We start from the raw sequence: 18,192 nt of genomic DNA, 5'->3' as shown, positions 1-18,192 counted from the left end.
ATGTGGTTCTTATTTGATATTTATCCCTTGATCTATACCGAGCATTCTTCGTTAGCCAAGCTTTGTACTAAAGAAGGGCTTCATAGAGTTATGAAATAGTGTCATTGAAGATTTCTGGTGTGTAATCTTAAAGCTGAAGCTGTATAAGCACTTAGAGCTTATAGTTTGCAGAAACTTTAGAGTAAGATTTTGAAAAAAGGAAGAGATGCAGTAAGACTTTGAAAACAGGAAGAGATTTCTCTTTGTACTAAAGCTGGATCAGCTGTTAATGTACTTTGAGGAGGCTTATGACAATATTAAGAGGACTATTTGAGAGAAACTAGTCGGTAATCCCCCATTCACTAGTTTTATTGTATGTTCTTATGCACGTGCACACGTAAAATAGGAATTGCAAATTATGTAAAAACCTCACTATTTTGGATCTCGGTAATTTGTACAGGTCTGGATTAACTACAGTTTACCTTTGCAATACTGTGAAAAGATTTTTAAATTATATCAAGTCTAAATATTTTACTTTAAAAACATTAGCTTATCATTCCTTATTTCTTGAAAACATACATTCCTGAAGATTACTGTGGGAAAAAAACTGACTTTGTAGTAGGGAAGATCTAGATTCAGATTCTTTCTCCAAAACTTGCAGAGAAATATCAGGCATGCTGTTTAATTTTCTAGGCCCATTTTCTCATTGTGGGAATGGATATAATATCGCCCATCTTAGAAGTTCATTATGAGTATTAGATGAAAAAATTTGTTCAATGACCCTAGCATGGTATCTGGCAAACAGTTAGGTGAAAACACAGTAAATATTAGTTTCTTCTTCTTCTTCCTATTATTAACATTTGCCCTCTTTCCTGTCCTTGCTCCTTTAAAAAGTATATTAAGCAGCAGTTTTTAACTTAATTTAATATGCTGCATATGTAGCAAATAATAACATTGCCATCTAGAATTACTCTTTCAAATTCATTAATTCATCCTGTCCTTTTCTTCTCTGAATTACCGAGCTTTTTTGTTTGTCTGTTTTGTTTGTTTTGGGAAAGTGTTAGGTGACTTTTTTTTTCGCAGTTGTGTTTGGTGTTTACTTCATGAACAGTAAAGAATATAACTATGGAATGCCAATATTGGTTATGTATTCCTCAAAATATAATTTTGAAGAAAATCATAATTTTAGTAACAATTGAAATTAAACTTTTTTTCTTACAGTAAACGGTGCTGTGAGACATGCAGTCAGCATGATTTATGTTGGACATCAACACAGTTGAAAGAGCAATGGACTATATAGAAGTTTGGAAAACAGGTTTTAATTCTGGATCTGCCACAAAGGTCTTAGTGATCTTGGAGAAATTAACCTCTCCAAGCTTTAGTTTCCAAACCGAAGAAAACCAAGTAGATTTGAGTTAACTCATTTTCTAAGATCTAACGTCTCTTAAAAAGTGTGAATCTTTGATTTTAAAGTATGTAATAAAAATGTTTCCATTAGAAATTTTGGACAGATAGGCAGCAAATCTTCATTATAGATATTCCTGTTTCTTTTTTCCACCTGTCCTTTTACTTTTTAAATTTAAATTAAAAAACTTGGATAATATTTGACCAAGACTGCTAAAAAGAAGTTGAGAGTGAAATTAAAAAATAATAGAAGAAATTTATATAGATGCATCAGAAGATATTAAGAAAAATACAAAAAAAAATAGATGAAATAGATTTCCTGACATGAATAGGTTTTTCCCCTAGGCTGGATAAGTTAGCCTATCAGCCAGTTGATTGATCAGAATTCATAACTTCTCACTGAGAACAAATAGAATATTTGGGGTTATTGGAGCTCTTTGAGAAAGGATACCAAGAATGTGACTTAAGAAGGAAGGACAGATGGACAGACGGATACTAAGAATGTGACTTAAGAAGGTAGGAAGAAAGAAGGAACACTGTAATTCAGGTTTCTAACTACTATATAAGATTGCATTTATTTATTTTTGCTCTGTACACACATGCTTTATTACTAACTCATATTTTAATGAAAATAATGGAGAACATATTCTTTATTTTTCCATTATCCTCCTATCTTTCATGATAGATTGAACTGGGAAGTATTATTGTACTTCTGACATAGTTGAGAATTTTTCATTCTTTTTAACTACTTTTTTTTTTTTTTTTCTTTTTTACCATATGTTTAGTTTTCTATACTGATGTTGGTAACCACTCTTTCTCAATCTGGTTTTGCCACAAACATATCAAGCATAATATGCATAGTGTATTTACCTTTTTGGTCCTATTCTCATTTTAAAAAAAAACAACAAAAATATAAAGTATATGTTTTCCTTTTTTTTTTCCCAACAGAACATCCTGAGCATGTATATTAGTATATGTAGGTTTACTTTACAATTTTCAACTGCTGATTAGTGGCCATTATAAGGAATAATAATGAAGGCTAAAAGCTGCAAAGTGATAGTACTGTGTAAGAGAGATGCCAGTGACAGCACTGGTGGTGGAAAGGTCTGTATAAAACAAATGCTAGATGTAATTCAGTGTTGAATTTGCTGCGTAATATTTAGCTTTTATACATAATATATTACAGACTTTTAAAAATGTGAAAATTGCTGTTAATATGAGTATGAAAATTTCTTTTCCCCACTGAAATAATTGTTTTGGATAAGTTTTTTTTTTTTTTTTTTTAAATGTAATGTTTCTTAGGAATACAAGTATGGTAGAGGAGAACTATTTTCAATTACTTTCTTTTCTACATCAGGATTTTCCCTCCAAGTATTGTAAAAGGGGCTGTTCAGAAATGTAAGTATAGCTATTGAAAGTTGCGCATAATCTCATCTCCCAGCAATAAATCTTTTAACAGTTTGGTATATATACTTTGAACTTTTAAAAAACGGTTTGAAATTTTTTCATTTGAAATTTTTTGATACATAGAGAGGAATATGTGTAATATATATGAAAGTTTTAGAAGAGATATAATAAAACACATAAAGCTACCACCCAGACTTAAAAAATATAAAACCATTGGTGTCTCCTCGGTGCCTCTGCCCTAACCTATCCTTTTTTTTTCCCCTAGCTATTGAGAGGGTTAGTGAAGTCCTAGTTTTGGCTTTACTGTCAACTCCCATAACTAGGCAAGTCTGAGTGGAGGTAGGCCCAGAGTGGCAATTCAGAACAGAGTGGCTCCGGTGTTAATTAAGAAATCAGTAATCTTACCTGCCACATTGAGTGTCACCCAGGCTTCTCTAGGTTGATGGTCAGATGTGAAGTCAGTAGAGCCATAAGATGACCTTGGGCATCTTCAGTCCTCTTTACTTGCTGCGAGCAGGGGCAGGAGAAGCTCCCCTTCAGAAGACTCCCCTTCGGGAGATGGTGCAGTTCCTGGCCCGGTGTCTGGGCTCTTAGGGCAAGGCCCCGGTAGGTCCTGAGATCAAGGGTTGTCTCGAGGTTTCTGGCAGTCTCTCTGCCAGTGGCTCTCTGACCCAGTTGAAGCAAGGCTCTTGAGGCTTGGAGTCACGATTCAGGTGACTTTGAGGGGGCAGGGTGCCTTTTAACAGTGACTGCAATAAGTTGAGCCTGTTCTCTGGTTTTTTGCTTACCTCTCTTTGCTTTCTTCTCCTCTTCCTCCACCTTGTCTTGATTGCTAAAGGCAGAAAAAGGCAGAGTTTCTAATTGGTCATTAGGGGGAGTTTGAGGGCTCATGGAGAGCTTTTGTAGCTTTCTGTAAATGTCAGGAGCAGACTGGCTGATGAAATGATTGCCCAGCAAAATCTGACCTTCCTGGGAATCCAGACGTATATTAGTATACCTTTTTGGGCTTCCACTAACCTCCCCTAGAACAAGGCTAGGTTTTCCTCTTTTTCCTGAGTGATCTCCTTTAGCTTATTACAACTAACCGGCTTGGTGGTACATTTTCCCATGCCTTTTAGCAAACAGGTTTTAAAAGGGAATCTGACCTGGTTTGGATCTATTATGTCCCCGAGAAAAGCCATATTCTTTTAATCCAATCTTGTGGGTGCAGACTTGGTTCAGGTGGGACCTTTTGAATGGGTTGTTTCCATGGAGATGTGACCGACCCAATTGTGGGTGAGATCTTTTTACTGGATTATTTCCATGAAGATCTGACCCTGCCCATTCAGGGTGGGTCTTAATTAGATCACTGGAGCCCTTTAAGACAGCCCATGAAGAGAAGGAGCTCAGAGAATCTGAGAGAGACATTTTAGAGAGAAGCTAAGATATGTAATCCAGAGTTTGCCCTGGGAGAAGCCAAGTGCCAACAGAGATGCAGACAGAAAGATGTTTGGAGATGCTAAGCTAAGAGATGAAGCCCAGAGTTTGCCCCAGAGAAGCTAGGAGAGGACTCCCAGATGCTTAGAGAGAAATGCCCTGGGAGCAGCAAGCAGAGAGATGAGAGAAGCTAAGAGAGACAGAAGTCCAGAGACATTTTGAAACCAGAACCCAGGAGCCACTAGCCACATGCTTCCCAGCTGATGAAGGTGTTCTGGAAGCCATTGGCTTTTCTTCAGTGAAGGTATCCTCTTGTTGATGCCTTAGTTTGGACACTTTTATGGCTTTAGAACTGTTAATTTTGTAACCTAATTAAATCCCCTTTATGAAAGCCAATTCATTTCTGGTATTTTACATAACAGCAGCTTTAGCAAACTGGAACAGGATCATTAAGAAAATCTTCTGTAATGGAAATTGAGACATGGGCATAATACAAGTGACAAGTTCTCAGGTTCTTGCCTTGATAAAGAGCTATAAAATTCCTGGCTACTTTACCTTACATTTACAGACTGGAGTATGGTATTGTAACCAACAGAGCCATTGAAGGGCTGTGCTTCCTCCATCTTTTAGCTTATACTGACTGTTGGTATTTCCCATTTTCTCTGGAAAAGGGAATAGAGAGGGGCTTACGGACACAGGTCAGGGTCTTGAACCTCGCCCTTGCCCTAAAGAATTGCAAGACAATGTTCTTGAGGAGTTGGGGAATCAAACTCCATACTTCCCTGAGCGATGCCCAAACCTATGCTTTTGGGGAGTTTCCAAACATAGGTTAGACTTTAACCCTGCCCTTGCCAGGAAGGGTTAGTTGGAGAATCAAACCCCGTACTTTCTGAGAGCTGCCTGGGCCTGTGCTTCCGGGGGGTTCTCAAACACAGGTCAGGGACTTAAACCCCACCCTTCCCTGGAAGAATTCCAGGAGAATGCTCTCAAGGAGTTGGGGACTCAAACCCCGTAACTCAGAGACTTAAACCCCGTACAACCTCTCTGCTATCTGAATGCCTTGGGAACACAGGGAGTAAAGTTGCCAGGTGTTCCAGGGACACCTTTGTTCTCTAGTTTCCTGTTTCTTTAGGCATAAAAAGCGAGCATGCTGTAGAAACAGTGAAGCTTTATATTCAACAACAATTGATCTCAATAGAGACTAAATGATACAACACTTTGTTTGGTACAAGAATCCTTAGCCCAGAATCCTGTATTCTATAAACATCTGGGCATAGGGTATTTCTGACTACTTTCCCTGCCTTTTACAGACTGGAGGATGGTATTGTATTTGAGAGTCCCAATGGAGGGCTATGCTTCCCCCCATCTGTTAGCTTATACTGACTATTGGCAATTCCCATTTTCTCTAGAAAAGGAAAAAGAGGTGCCTCACTAGTGCCAGTGTGACCACTTGATGTTTCCTTCTCTGCCGGCCCAATCTCTTGGGAACACGGGGTGTAAAGTCACTGGGTATCCGTGGGACACCTTTCCTGAGAGATGTCTGGACCTTTACTTCCAGGGGGTTTCCTGGGCCTTGCCCGGAAGAATTCCAGGACACTGCTCTTGAGTAGACCTTCCTTTCTGCTGGCCCAATCTCTTGGGAACACGGGGAGTAAAGTCATCAGTCATCCCTGGGATGTGTCGCTGGGTGTCCCCAGGATGTTCCTCCCTGGGAGATATCTATACCTATGCTCCTGAGGTGGGGGGTGCTTGCCCCACATGAGAGAAGCCTAGGACAGTGCTCCCAGGAATACCTTTGTCTTCTAAGTTTCCTGTTGCCTGAGGGCTAAAAAGTGAGCATGCTCTAGAAGAAGGGAAGTTTTATATTTGGCTGCAGTGGGTCTCAATAGAGACTAAATGATCAAGACCTGGAGGGGAGACACTTCCATTGGAAAATGCTCAATTCCCAAGAGCATAGACCAGAGGTGACTCCCTAGCATGTCAAAGACAACACCTTGTTTAGTACAAGAATCCTTAGCCCAGAATCCTCTGTTAAAAAAATGGAATGTCCCAGAAGGCATGTAAAGCCAGACAGGAGAAAAAGGGAGACTCATGGAGGCAAGGGTGAGGTCCTCTGTTGAAGAGGAGAAAAGAACAGATCCAGCAGGAGGAAGGTCTGGGTCCTCAGAGGGGAGGAAAGGAGAGAGTATGGGGAAGTCTCCAAGAAGCGAGGGGAATGGGGAGAAAGACGGGGGATTTGATTTGGCTTCCGTTAGACTCTGCTCAACGGGGGGAGAAGCCCCCAGTCAGGTCTCAAGGGCAGTATCATCCATTGCTCTGAGTCTCCTTGAGTCTGCATGGCATGGAGATGCGCTCCTGCCAACTTCAAGGAGGGAGCTGGAGAACTCAGAGTAGACCGAGATTATGTCCTGGAGAAGCCAGATCAGAGTCCTTAGATTGTTCTCAGAGGGGAGGAAAGGAGAGAGTATGGGGAAGCCTCAGAGAACTGAGGAGTGAAGAGAGAAGGAAAGTGACAGCATGAAGCCAAGCTTCCCTGTCAGTAACCATGACTTATCAGTCCAGATGGTCGGAGAGAAAGTGACAGCATGTAGCCAAGCTTCCCTGTCAATAACCATGACTTACCAGTCCAGATGGTCGGAGAGAAGTGTCCCCTGGTCTGGCTTGCCAAAATTTGTTGCTTGCGTTGGGCTTTTAGGTGCTTGGCCATGCCGCGAGAAAGAATTCAAGGGCACTGCAGGTGCAAAGTTTTGTTAAGAATACATGTGAGAGTACATGCAGGCACTCTCACAAGAAAAGAGAGGTGAGAGGCAAGAGGACTCCAACTTATCCTTTTAATTCCCTTGAGTAATTATTATCTGGAATAAAAAAAAATTCCCTTGCTTTTCTTTTATAGTTTTATTATACATATATTTGGATCTATAAAGATTGTATTGATGTTTGCTTGTTTTTGATCTTTATAAAAATGGTATACTCTCAGTTCTAACTTGCTTTTTTTACATTTAATACTGTTTTTCTAAGTTTTAAACATGTTGATGCATTAACTCCAGTTTGTTCATTTTCTTTATTCTAAAACAGTGCTGTCCAATTGAACTTTCTACAATAATAGAAATGTTTTATATCTGTCCTGTCCAGTATGGTAGTTACTAGCCATGTGCTGTTGAGCAGTTGAAATGTGGCTAGTGAGGAATTGATTTGTAATTTTAATTTTTTCTGATTTAAGTTTAAGTAGCCACATTAATATTAAATAGTCATTAGGCAATTCCACTGTAGAAATATACCACAATTTATTTATCCATTCTTTTGATCATGGGCATATGGATTGTTTGTAGTTTCTTGCTATCATCAATAATGATTTTATACACAGTCTTTTGCATGAATCCTGGTACTTATGTGTAAGTTTTTCTGGGTTACATAGTGTGTAGAATTACCAATTATATTACATATATATGTTTGTATATGCATATATGTTTATTCCTAAGTGGTTATACTACTTTATCTTCATAGTAGCAATATGTAGGAGTTACTGTGATCTGCTTTTGTCAACACTTGGGATTATTAGATTTTTATTTTAAATAGTTTGTTATGAAAAATTTCAAACATACACAGAAGTAGACACAAAAGTATAGTGAACTCCTATGTAAAACCCTTCCCTACTTCAACAATTATAAACGTTATAGGGCCATTTTATGAATAGTATTCTAAACTTATTAAAACTTACTCTAAATTTAAACAGTTGTTAATGTTTTACCATATCTTCATTTATGTATACATCTTTTTTTTCTTTTTTTGCTTTCTCTCCCCTTTTGGATGATTTTAAAGCAAATCCTAGATAGCATATTATTTCATTTGTAAATACATCATTATATATCGGCAAGGGATAACGACTTGAAAAACATATAACCACAGTACTATTAATACAACTCAGTAAATTGACAGTAATTTCTTTATATCATCTAATATTCAGTTAGTGTTCAAATTTTTCTAGTTGCCTTACAGATGTCTTTTTCAATCACAATCCATACAAGGTCCGCACACTGAATTCTGTTGATATATGGCTTAATTTGTTTTTTTTTTTTTAAGAAATAAATTTGTTTTACTTTAATTGAGGGCCTTTTTTTTGGAAATCTACATAATACTCATTCCATAAACTTTGATATGAAATTGTCATAGTAGTCTTTGGACTGTATCCTTATTGATGTCTTTTTTTTTTTTAATTTTATTTTGAAACAAATTCAAAGTTATAGGAACAGTTGCAAAAACAATGCAAACCCCATACATGGAAATCCAGCATACCCTGACCCCCCTCCCCCAATACCCTGATCCACCAACTTTAACATGCTGTCACACTGCCGTTTCTTTCCCTCCCTCCCTCCCTCCCTCCGTCCCTATGTATCATCCATCATCTATTGCTCTGTTTTCTGAACATATGAGAGCAAGCTGCACACATCCTTAAACAAACACTATAATTCACATACACAATTCCCATGAACAAGAACATTCTTTTATTCAATCCCATTAAGCACAGCTAAGAAGTTCAAGAAATTCAACATTGATAACAAAGTTTACATTCTATATTTCCTTTTTTTTTTCCTTATGTCTCAACTGTGTCCCTTTGAGCCTCCTGTCCTCCATCTTCAGATCCCATCCAGGATCATCCTTGGCATTCAATTGTCATCTATTTAGACTTTTTTTTTTTTTTTTTTCCAATTGTGGAAACATATATACAGCCTAAATCTTCCTCTTCTAACCTGTCCCTAGCATTCCATTAGTGGGATTGATCACATTTGGAATGTTGCAATGCCATCACCTTCCCACCATCCGTTACTAGAAATTTCCCTTCACCCCAAACAGAAACCCTACACTCATTTCTTAACTCCCCATTGCCCCTTCCCCCACTTCTCATAACCCATACTCTACTTTTCATCTCTATGGTCATATTCTCTTATAATTTCTTTGTGTTTACTGTGGGGCTTAAAATTAACCTCTTAAATCCATAACAATCTTATTTTTCTTTGATACCAACTTAACTTCAATAGGACACGTAAACTATGTTCCTATACTCCTCCATTCCCCCACCTTTATATAGTTCTTGTCAAAAATTACATATTTTACATTGAGTCCCAAACCACTGATTTGTCACTAGAGTTTGTGTATTTTCTATCATGTAGGAAGTAAATAGTGGAGTTACACGTCAAAAATTATTGACTTCTATTTGTATTCCATTGTGGTCAGAGAATGTGCTTTGAATATATTCAATTTTTTTTCTTTTTAATTTATTGAGGCTTGTTGTATGTCCCAGCATATGGTCTATTCTGGAGAAAGATCCATGATCACTAGAGAAAAATGTGTGTCCTGGTGATTTGGGATGTAAGGTTCTATATATGTCTGTTAAAATTCTCTATTTCTCTCTCTCCTTTCTTTGTCTGTTGGTAGGGCTCCCTTTAGTATCTGAAGTAGGGCAGGTCTTTTATTGGCAAAATCACTCAGCATTTGTTTGTCTGTGAAAAATTTAAGCTCTCCCTCAAATCTGAAGGAGAGTTTTGCTGGATAAAGTATTCTTGGCTGGAAATTTTTCTCTCTCAGAATTTTAGATATGTCATGCCACTGCCTTCTCACCTCCATGGTGGCTGCTGAGTAGTCACTACTTAGTCTTATGTTGTTTCCTTTGTATATGGTGAATTGCTTTTCTCTTGCTGCTTTCAGAACTTGCTCCTTCTCTTCACTATTTGACAGTCTGATCAGAATATGTCTTGGAGTGGGTTTATTTGGATTTATTCTATTTGGAGTTTGCTGGGCATTTATGCTTTGTGTATTGATATTGTGTAGAAGGTTTGGGAAGTTTTCCCTGACAATTTCTTTGACTACTCTTTCTAGATCTTCACCCTTCTCTTCCCCTTCTGGGATACCAATGAGTCTTAAATTTGGATGTTTTATTTTATCTATCATATCCCTGAGATCCATTTTGATTTTTTTGATTTTTTTCTCCATTCTTTCTTTTGTTCTTTCATTTTCTGTTCTGTGGTCCTCTAGGATTCTGAGTTGTTGTTCAGCTTCCTCTAATCTTGTATTATGAGTATCCAGAGTCTTTTTAATTTGGCCAACAGTTTCTTTCATTTCTATAAGATCTTCTATTCTTTAATTTACTCTTGCAATTTCTTCTTTATGCTCTTCTAGGGTCTTCTTTATGTCCTTTATATCCTGTGCCATGTTCTTCTTCATGTCCTTTATTTCCTGTGTCATGCTCTCATTCTTTGATTGTAGTCCTTTGATTAATTGCTCCAAGTACTGTGTCTCTTCTGATGTTTTGATTTGGGTGTTTGGGATTGGGTTCTGCATATCATCTGGTTTTATCATATGCTCTTAAGATTTTCTGTTGTTTTTGGCCTCTTGGCATTTGCTTTGCTTGATAGGGTTCTTTCAGGTTGTAAAAAATACCAATCTAATTTTTCCGATCTGCAACTTAGTGGCGTACACTTTCTCTAACTAACCAGCAGATGGCGTCTGCAAGTCACCTGTTCCCCTCAAGTCAGTTCTCCCCAACTTTGTCTTTGTGGTGTGTGGGGAAATGATTCTTGTGGGGTTCAATTGGTGCACTCAGTTTGGGTGTGTTGTTGCTGCTGCTGTCCGCCTTGAATGTGGGGCGTGTGTCTGGGTGGTTAGGGAGGCAGGGCAGCTTTAATAATCAAACCTCCCAGGTGTTCCCGGAGATTCAAGGCTGTTGCAAAAGTCTAAGCCTTCTTTTCAGTTTTGCCCCAGATTTTCTCTGCCGCTGACCCACAATTCCCCGGCATTGACGTAACTTCCCTGGGTTTTCCGAGCGGGCCCCCCTTCTCAGCTGTGATCTTCCAGGACCTCTGCTGGGGGCAGGCCATGCTATGTCACAAGTGCGCGCCGTCCCTCAAGGGAAGCCCCGGGCCACCGGGCCATGCAGGGGTGCTCCCAGCCTGATGCAAAGATGGCTCAATGGGGCGTCTCAACCCCCCCCCCTCCTTTCGCACAGCTCCGCCTTCCCAGCTCCAGGACAACTAGCTCTGTATGCACCCAAGGCCACTGTCCATGGCTGATATTGTGGCGTGTGTGCGGTGCTGTGGGATATACTCCCCGTCACACAGCCAATATTGTGGCATGTGCTTGGTGCCCTGAGATACACTCCCCATCACACTGGGTTTCCTGGTGTGGCTCTTGGCTGTGGGTACGGCCCCGGGCAGGAGTGTCTTCGGCCCGCCAGGGAGCCGGCTGCAAGCGGTGCAGTTTCTTTCTCCTTTTGGCTCTCCCCTCTGCCCCCCGACCCTGAGGGAATTAGCAGCAATGTATCCTCCACGCCAGACACCAAGAGATTGGCACAGCCCGCTCCTGCCGTGCTTCACTGTGTGGTTCTCACTGTCGTAACTGCAGCTGCTCCTGGGTTTTTTTTTTTTTTTTTTTTTTTTTTTTTTTAAAAAGAACTAGTCTGTCTCGAAACGCCAACCCCCGGTTTCCCCACACTGCAGCACAGCTGTGAACTTTCAGCCGGGTTACTCGTTTCAGAATGCAGACTCCCGGTTTCACCAAGTGCATGGTCCCTGTGGTTTTAGCAGACCTTGTCCAGCTGGTGCATCGCTGAAACTGGTGTTCTGGGTCACTTTCTGGTTTTTATCTAGTATTTTTCACGGAGGTGTTTTTTTTTTTTTTTCCCTGTCTCACCTAGCTGCCATCTTAGGTTCTCGCTTCTTAATTTGTTTTTAATCTGTAATGGTCTCCACTGCAACCACCATTTATTTGCTGAAGAAAGTAGGTGGTTTACCTGTAGAATTTCTTACTTTCTGGATTTAGTTGATTGCGTCTTCATGTTATAATGTGTTTCCATTAAACAGGAGGCTCTAGAGGCTTGATCAGATTCAACTTTATTTTTATTTGATTGTTTTGGCACGAATACTTGGAAAGTGTTTGACTTCTTAAGTTTGGTTGTTCTATTGGGTAAAAGTTGTTTTTTATCATGGCCTTATTTGGTTGTCTCTGATTACTAATCTTTTAAGAGTTTATGGAGCATTTATTATTTTTTTCTGTAAAATGCCTGTTCGTATATTTTGCCCATTTTTAAATTGGGTTGGTTTTTCTTCTATTAAAAAAATTCTTTATATAAATTCTGGATACTAACAACTTTTTACATGTACTGAAATTATCTTTTCCTAGTTTATGGGTTGTCTTCATTTTTCCCAATGAATAAAAATTTTTAATATTTATGTGGTCAAATTTATGAATTTTTATGGGTAGAATTTTTTGGTGTTTAGGAAATCTTTTACAGAGATATTCTTTTCCTTTTTCTTCTTAAAATTAGAATTTTAGTTGTGAGTCTTTTGTTTGGTTCGAATGATTTTTGTTTGGTTAGAATCAGAGGTATAATTTTATTTATTTTTTCATACGGATGCCCCTAAATCCCAGTACCATTTATTTTCATAATCTATACTTTCTTCACTGATTTGCAATACCAGCGCTGACCTAAGCCGAGTCTAATTTTTGTATTTCTAATTATATATATGGTAGAGATACTTTCCATACATATAACAAATCTAATTATTGGGCCCTGTTCTGTTCTATTGGTCTATTTGTTTTTCCCTGTGTCAGTAATATACTATCATTATTACTGTAATTTTATAAAATGTCTTGGTTTTTATAGGACCAGGTTACCTATTCTTTTCTGTTAATTTCACAGTTATTTAGGCCCTTAGCTCTTCCACATAAATTGCAAAAATGTCTTTTCAAATTCCACAAATTCCACAATAAAAACCTTTTATTGATTGGATTTGCTTTTCTATGAATTGATTGTGATATTCAATACTTCTGACCATGAACATTCTCTCTCTCTCTTATTTTGGTTTTCTTTATTTCTTTTGATGATATTTTGTAATTTTCTCCCTAAAAGTCTTGCACTTTTCCTTCCTTCCTCTTTTCTTTTTTTCTGTCTTTCTTTTTTTTTCAAAGATTTATTCCTGGGTACTTTGTACTTTTTGTCCTTATTGCAAATTGTGTGAGTGTGTGTGTGTGTGTGTGACAGAGAGAATGTTTTATATAATCAAATTTTATCTTTGTTGCTGGTTTATATTCAGCAATCTTGCCAAACTTTTGTTTTGTTCTAATAATTTGTAGATTATTTTAGGATTGAGGATACTCATAGGTGAATAATGATAGTTTGAGTCTCCCATTCAATTTTCAAAGCTTTTTTTTTTTTTTTTTTTTTTTTTTTTAACTTACTGTCCTCATCTTACTTCATTGTTTATGACATCTGGTAGCGGTGAATTGTGTTATATGGTTGGTGTGAAGGTTAAGAGAGATTGCCTATGTAAAAACTTTAGCACAGTATTGTAGGCTCTCAATATGTATTAATAATTACCATATTGTGTTAGTGGGTGGTATTTGTTTTGTAATATAAGATATTCTTATTTTAAGATTATAAAGAATGAATAGTGTAAGAACTTAATCTAAACTTGTTAAATACAGTGTTCTAGTTTGCTAATGCTGCCAATGCAAAACACTAGAAATGGGTTGGCTTTTATAAAAGGGGGTTTATTTGGTTACACAGTTACAGTCTTGAGGCTGTAAAGTGCCCATCAACAAAGGGTACCTTCACTGGAGAAAGGCCATTGGCATCTGGAAAACCTCTGTTGGCTGGGAAGGCATGTGGCTGGCATCTGCTTGCTCCAAGGTCAAAATGGAATTTTCCAAAATGTCTGCATCAGCTTCCAACGGCTGTCTTCAAAATGTCTGTCTCAGCTCCAGCTTGCTGTGAGCTCCATCTGTCTGAGCATATATAGTGTTCCAGTAAACTAAACAAGGCCCACGCTGAATGGGCAGGACCACGCCTCCATGGAAATTATCCAGTCAGAGTTATCAACAGTTGGGTGAGTCACATCTCCGTGGACACTAAGCCAATAGGTTCCAACCCAATCCACAGTAATACGTCTGCCCCCACAGGAATGCATTAAAGAGTATGGCTTTTTCTGGGGGACATAATATATCCAAAGTGGCACAAGTGGTTTCTATACCTTTCATGTCTCTACCTCAGTTTTTTAGCATATGGACTAAAGTTTTAAAAAAAAGCTGTTGAATATCCTTTTCTGATAATTCTAGTATCTATGTTAATTCTGTGTTGGTTTCAATTGATTGAGTTTTCTGCTCAGTGTGAGTCATGTTTTCCTGCTTATTTGTATGCCTGGTAAGTTTTGACTGGACTGTAAATTTTGCCTTGAGGGTGCTTTATATTTTTCCTATTCCTATAAGGCTTTTTGAGCGTTGTTCTGGGACGGTTTGGTTAATTGGAAACAGTTGGAATATTTCAAGTTTTGCTTTCAGGATTTGTTAGCTGGGATCATTTTTTTTTTTTCAATCTGACTTTTTTGGGAAAAGGCATTGTTCCCTGTCATGTGTAAGTGAGAGTACTCTTCCTTCTTTTGAGTGGTTCTTTCCCTAGCCTTGGGCAATTTTCTCACATGCATGCCCTGATCAGTACTTTAGTGAATACATGAAGAATCCACTTTCCCAAGATCTCTGAAATTCTCTCTTCTACACAACTCTCTCTTCTCCAGGACTTGTTTGTCTCCCAGACTCCAAGTTCTGTTTCTTCAACAAGGGAGAGTTATAGGTTCCACCTAAGTTCCACTTCCCAGCACCACAGCCTGGAAACTCTGTCAAGACATTAACCTGGGACAATTGTAGGACACCTTGTTTGTTTCTCATCTCTCAGGGATTGTTGTTCTTCATTGCCTAATATCCAGTGTCTTGAAAACAGTTTTGGTGTCTGTTACTATGTTGTAGCTGAAAGTAAAAGTTATGATGTTGAAATTTAAGAGTTAGTAGTTAAGTAATTCCAGTTGTTGACACCCAGAGTTAGACCAGAGATGTTAGTGGAGTAGAAAGTCATTGGATGAGTCATCCACATGGACTTTAAATCACCTAAGTACATGGTGGGATTTGGGGTGGAGAGTAAGACTTTAAGCCAGGGGCAAAAGTTGTAAAGTTTTGATACTGCATGTTTTATGTGTTTGGTTAGGAAAATATTCTTTTAAATTTATGTTTGTCTTTTCTTCCAGAACCTTCTGATAACTTAAGGGAGATTCTCCAAAATGTGGCCAGATTGCAGGGAGTATCAAATATGAGAAAGTTAGGCCATCTGAATAACTTTACTAAGGTAAGTAAATTCGAATCTTTATTAATATTACCATCCAAAATTCTTGGTTCCATAACCATCAGTAACAAAAAATTTGTACATGTTCTTTCAGTGTTAGTACTTTCCTTTGCTTCTTTTCCTGGACTTTGTAATATGATTTTAATTTAAAAGTACATTTGAATAATAAAAGTATTACATGATTGTGTAGAAAATTTGGTAGGTTCAAAAGAGAGAAAAATCACTGAGAAGTCCATAATTTAGTCTTAACTATTATTTATATAATGATATAGTTCTTTTGCCTTTTTTCTACTCATTTTTACTTGATAATGTACAATAAAAATGTTTGTATATAAGTACGTATGTGTGTCATATTTTATAGACATAACCACAATTACCAGAGAAATATTAGAACTTTCTCTTCCTACTTATGATGCTCTTATTCCCACTATCTGAATCTAAATTAGAACTCAAGATAAATATGGGGTCTTGATCACAAATAAATATTGACTTGATCTTTAATAGCAGCCAAGAATTCCCATGGATTGGTCTGTTGTTGGGTCTGGTGATTCTGGATGGACAACTCTTGGGGACACTAAAATGCCTTTTGTTTTAGGTGATTCTGAAAGTAGAAACAGAATGGATCTTTTGAGATAAGGAAGTTCTCTTTTTCTTCTTTTCAGTTCATTATCTATAAATGTTCTACATTTTTTTTATATAGACCAAATATTTTTTTAATTCAGTTTTATTGAGATATATTCACATACCATACAGTCATTCATGGTGTATAATCAACTGTTCATAGTACCATCCTATAGTTGTGCGTTCTTCAACCCAATCTATTTTTGAACATTTTTCTTAACACCAGAATCAGAATCAGAATAAAAAATAAAAATAAAAAAAGAACACCCAAATCACCCTGCCCCCCAATCCCACTCTATTTTTCATTTAGGTTTTGTCCCCTTTTTTTTACTCATCCATCCATACACTGGATAAAGGGAGTACAATCCACAGGGTTTTCACAATCACACTGTCACCCCTTGTAAGCTACATTGTTATACAGTCGTCTTCAAAAGTCAAGGCTACTGGGTTGGAGTTTGGTAGTTTCAGGTGTTTACTTCTAGCTATTCCAATATATTAAAACCTAAAAAGTGTTATCTGTGTAGTGTGTAAGAATGTCCACCAGAGTGACCTCTTGACTCCATTTGAAATCTCTCAGCCGCTGAAGCTTTATTTCATTTCGCATCCCCCTTTTGGTCAAGAAGATATTCTCAGTCCCACGATGCCGGGTCCAGATTCATCCCCAGGAGTCATATCCTGCATTGCCAGGGAGATTTATACCCCTGGGAGTCAGGTGCCACATAGAGGGGAGGGCAGCAAGATCACCCGCCAAGGTGGCTTAGTTAGAGAGAGAGGGCCACATCTGAGCAACAAAGAGGCACTCCGGGGGAGACTCTTAGGCACAATTATAAACAGGTTTAGCCTCTCCTTGTTCTGCTACATTTTTAATGTAAGAATAATTGTATGTTTGAACCCCTTGCTTCTCAGTGACACCCACACCAGCAGCATTGTCATCACCTCGGAGCTTGTTTGAAATGCAGTTTTAGTCTAGTCCCACCCCAGACCTGCTAAATCAAAACCTACATTTTAATAAAGACTTTTGTATGAATTTGTGAGTATAACATTTGAGAGGCACTGTTTTGATCATTCCAAAATGCTTAACTAGTTGCTTTCTAGTAGTTGGAGAGTGGTGTGAATTTGGTTTTATTTCACAGAAATAAGAGGATAGCTTATAGTCACTGTGTAACAAAATTATTTACTTAGTGTAGTATTGTACAATAACTATAAAATAGGCTGTTCTTTTTTTTTACTAGTGAAGCAAGTTCATATGCATTTATTTTTCCTTAGTGAAGTTTTGAAGTATTCCAGCATTTATTTATATATAAGGGATGAGAAAATATGGAGGGAGGGATTTTTTTAAAATAACTTTCAAAAACATTAAGTAGGAGCTTGAGAAGAGACTTTAAAAATTATGCCTATTTATGTTTTTATTTTTATGAATGTAAATCTTCAACTACCTTTCTTCATTGTGCTGGCAAAATAATATCAAGTCTTTAAAACCTGAAGTTGTTCCAAGGTTACAAATTGTACCTTTTGTACTCCCTTCTATTAAATTTTCTAGTTTCATTTCATCGTTCTTTACTCAACTCAAATAAACCAAACCATTTCCCTGGTTTTAATTGTTATAAACAATTTTAATAGAGCTGTTTTTCCTGTTTGAACTCATTGCTGTCATTGTCAAATTTGGACACCTAGGCATCTACTAACATTTCTGTTTGCAACTAGGATTTTGAAATTTGGTGATGGGTTTAAGAATGGCACTGATTTCTGATCGTATCACTCTGGCACAGCAGGGGTCCTAAAACAGTCTTGAAAATCTAGAGCATTGCTGTCCAGTAGAAATATAATGTGAGCCACTAAGTAATTTTAAGTTTTCTAGTAGCCACATTTGAAAAGTAAAAAGAAACAGGTAAAATTAATTTTAACATACTTTAATCTAATATATCCAATTATATAATATAATTAATATAAAATATTAATGAAAGGTTTTACATTTTTTATACTAAATCTTTGAAATCAGGTATGTATTTTATACTTACAGTACATCTCATTAATTTCTAGTGCCACATTTCCAGTGCTCATAGTCACCTGTGGCTAGAGGCCGTGATATCGGACAGTGCAGGTATAGAACTGTTTAGAATAGGAATGGTTAACTCCATTTCTAGGAATCTGGTACATACACCTCTCTCCCTTGTCTGTCCTCCATTTATTTCTGTCTAGGTCCC

The 18,192-nt window shown here is 37.7% G+C and overlaps 1 protein-coding gene across 4 annotated transcripts in view; it reads left to right on the top strand.

Annotated features, from left to right (window-relative positions):
* The window catches only part of RICTOR (RPTOR independent companion of MTOR complex 2), a 162,247-nt gene that overhangs the window by 28,274 nt on the left and 115,781 nt on the right, over window positions 1-18,192 (top strand). For all 4 annotated transcript variants that reach the window (XM_037799501.1, XM_037799499.1, XM_037799500.1 and 1 more), the window contains exon 3: window positions 15,273-15,370. In XM_037799501.1, the coding sequence (XP_037655429.1) occupies window positions 15,273-15,370 (98 nt within the window). The remainder of the gene's footprint in view (window positions 1-15,272; window positions 15,371-18,192) is intronic.

The sequence above is a fragment of the Choloepus didactylus genome, chromosome 11 (genome assembly GCF_015220235.1).
Source record: "Choloepus didactylus isolate mChoDid1 chromosome 11, mChoDid1.pri, whole genome shotgun sequence".
Taxonomy (NCBI): domain Eukaryota; kingdom Metazoa; phylum Chordata; class Mammalia; order Pilosa; family Megalonychidae; genus Choloepus; species Choloepus didactylus.
The sequence above is the reverse complement of the archived record's forward strand: the minus strand, read 5'-3'. Positions and strand labels throughout refer to the sequence as shown.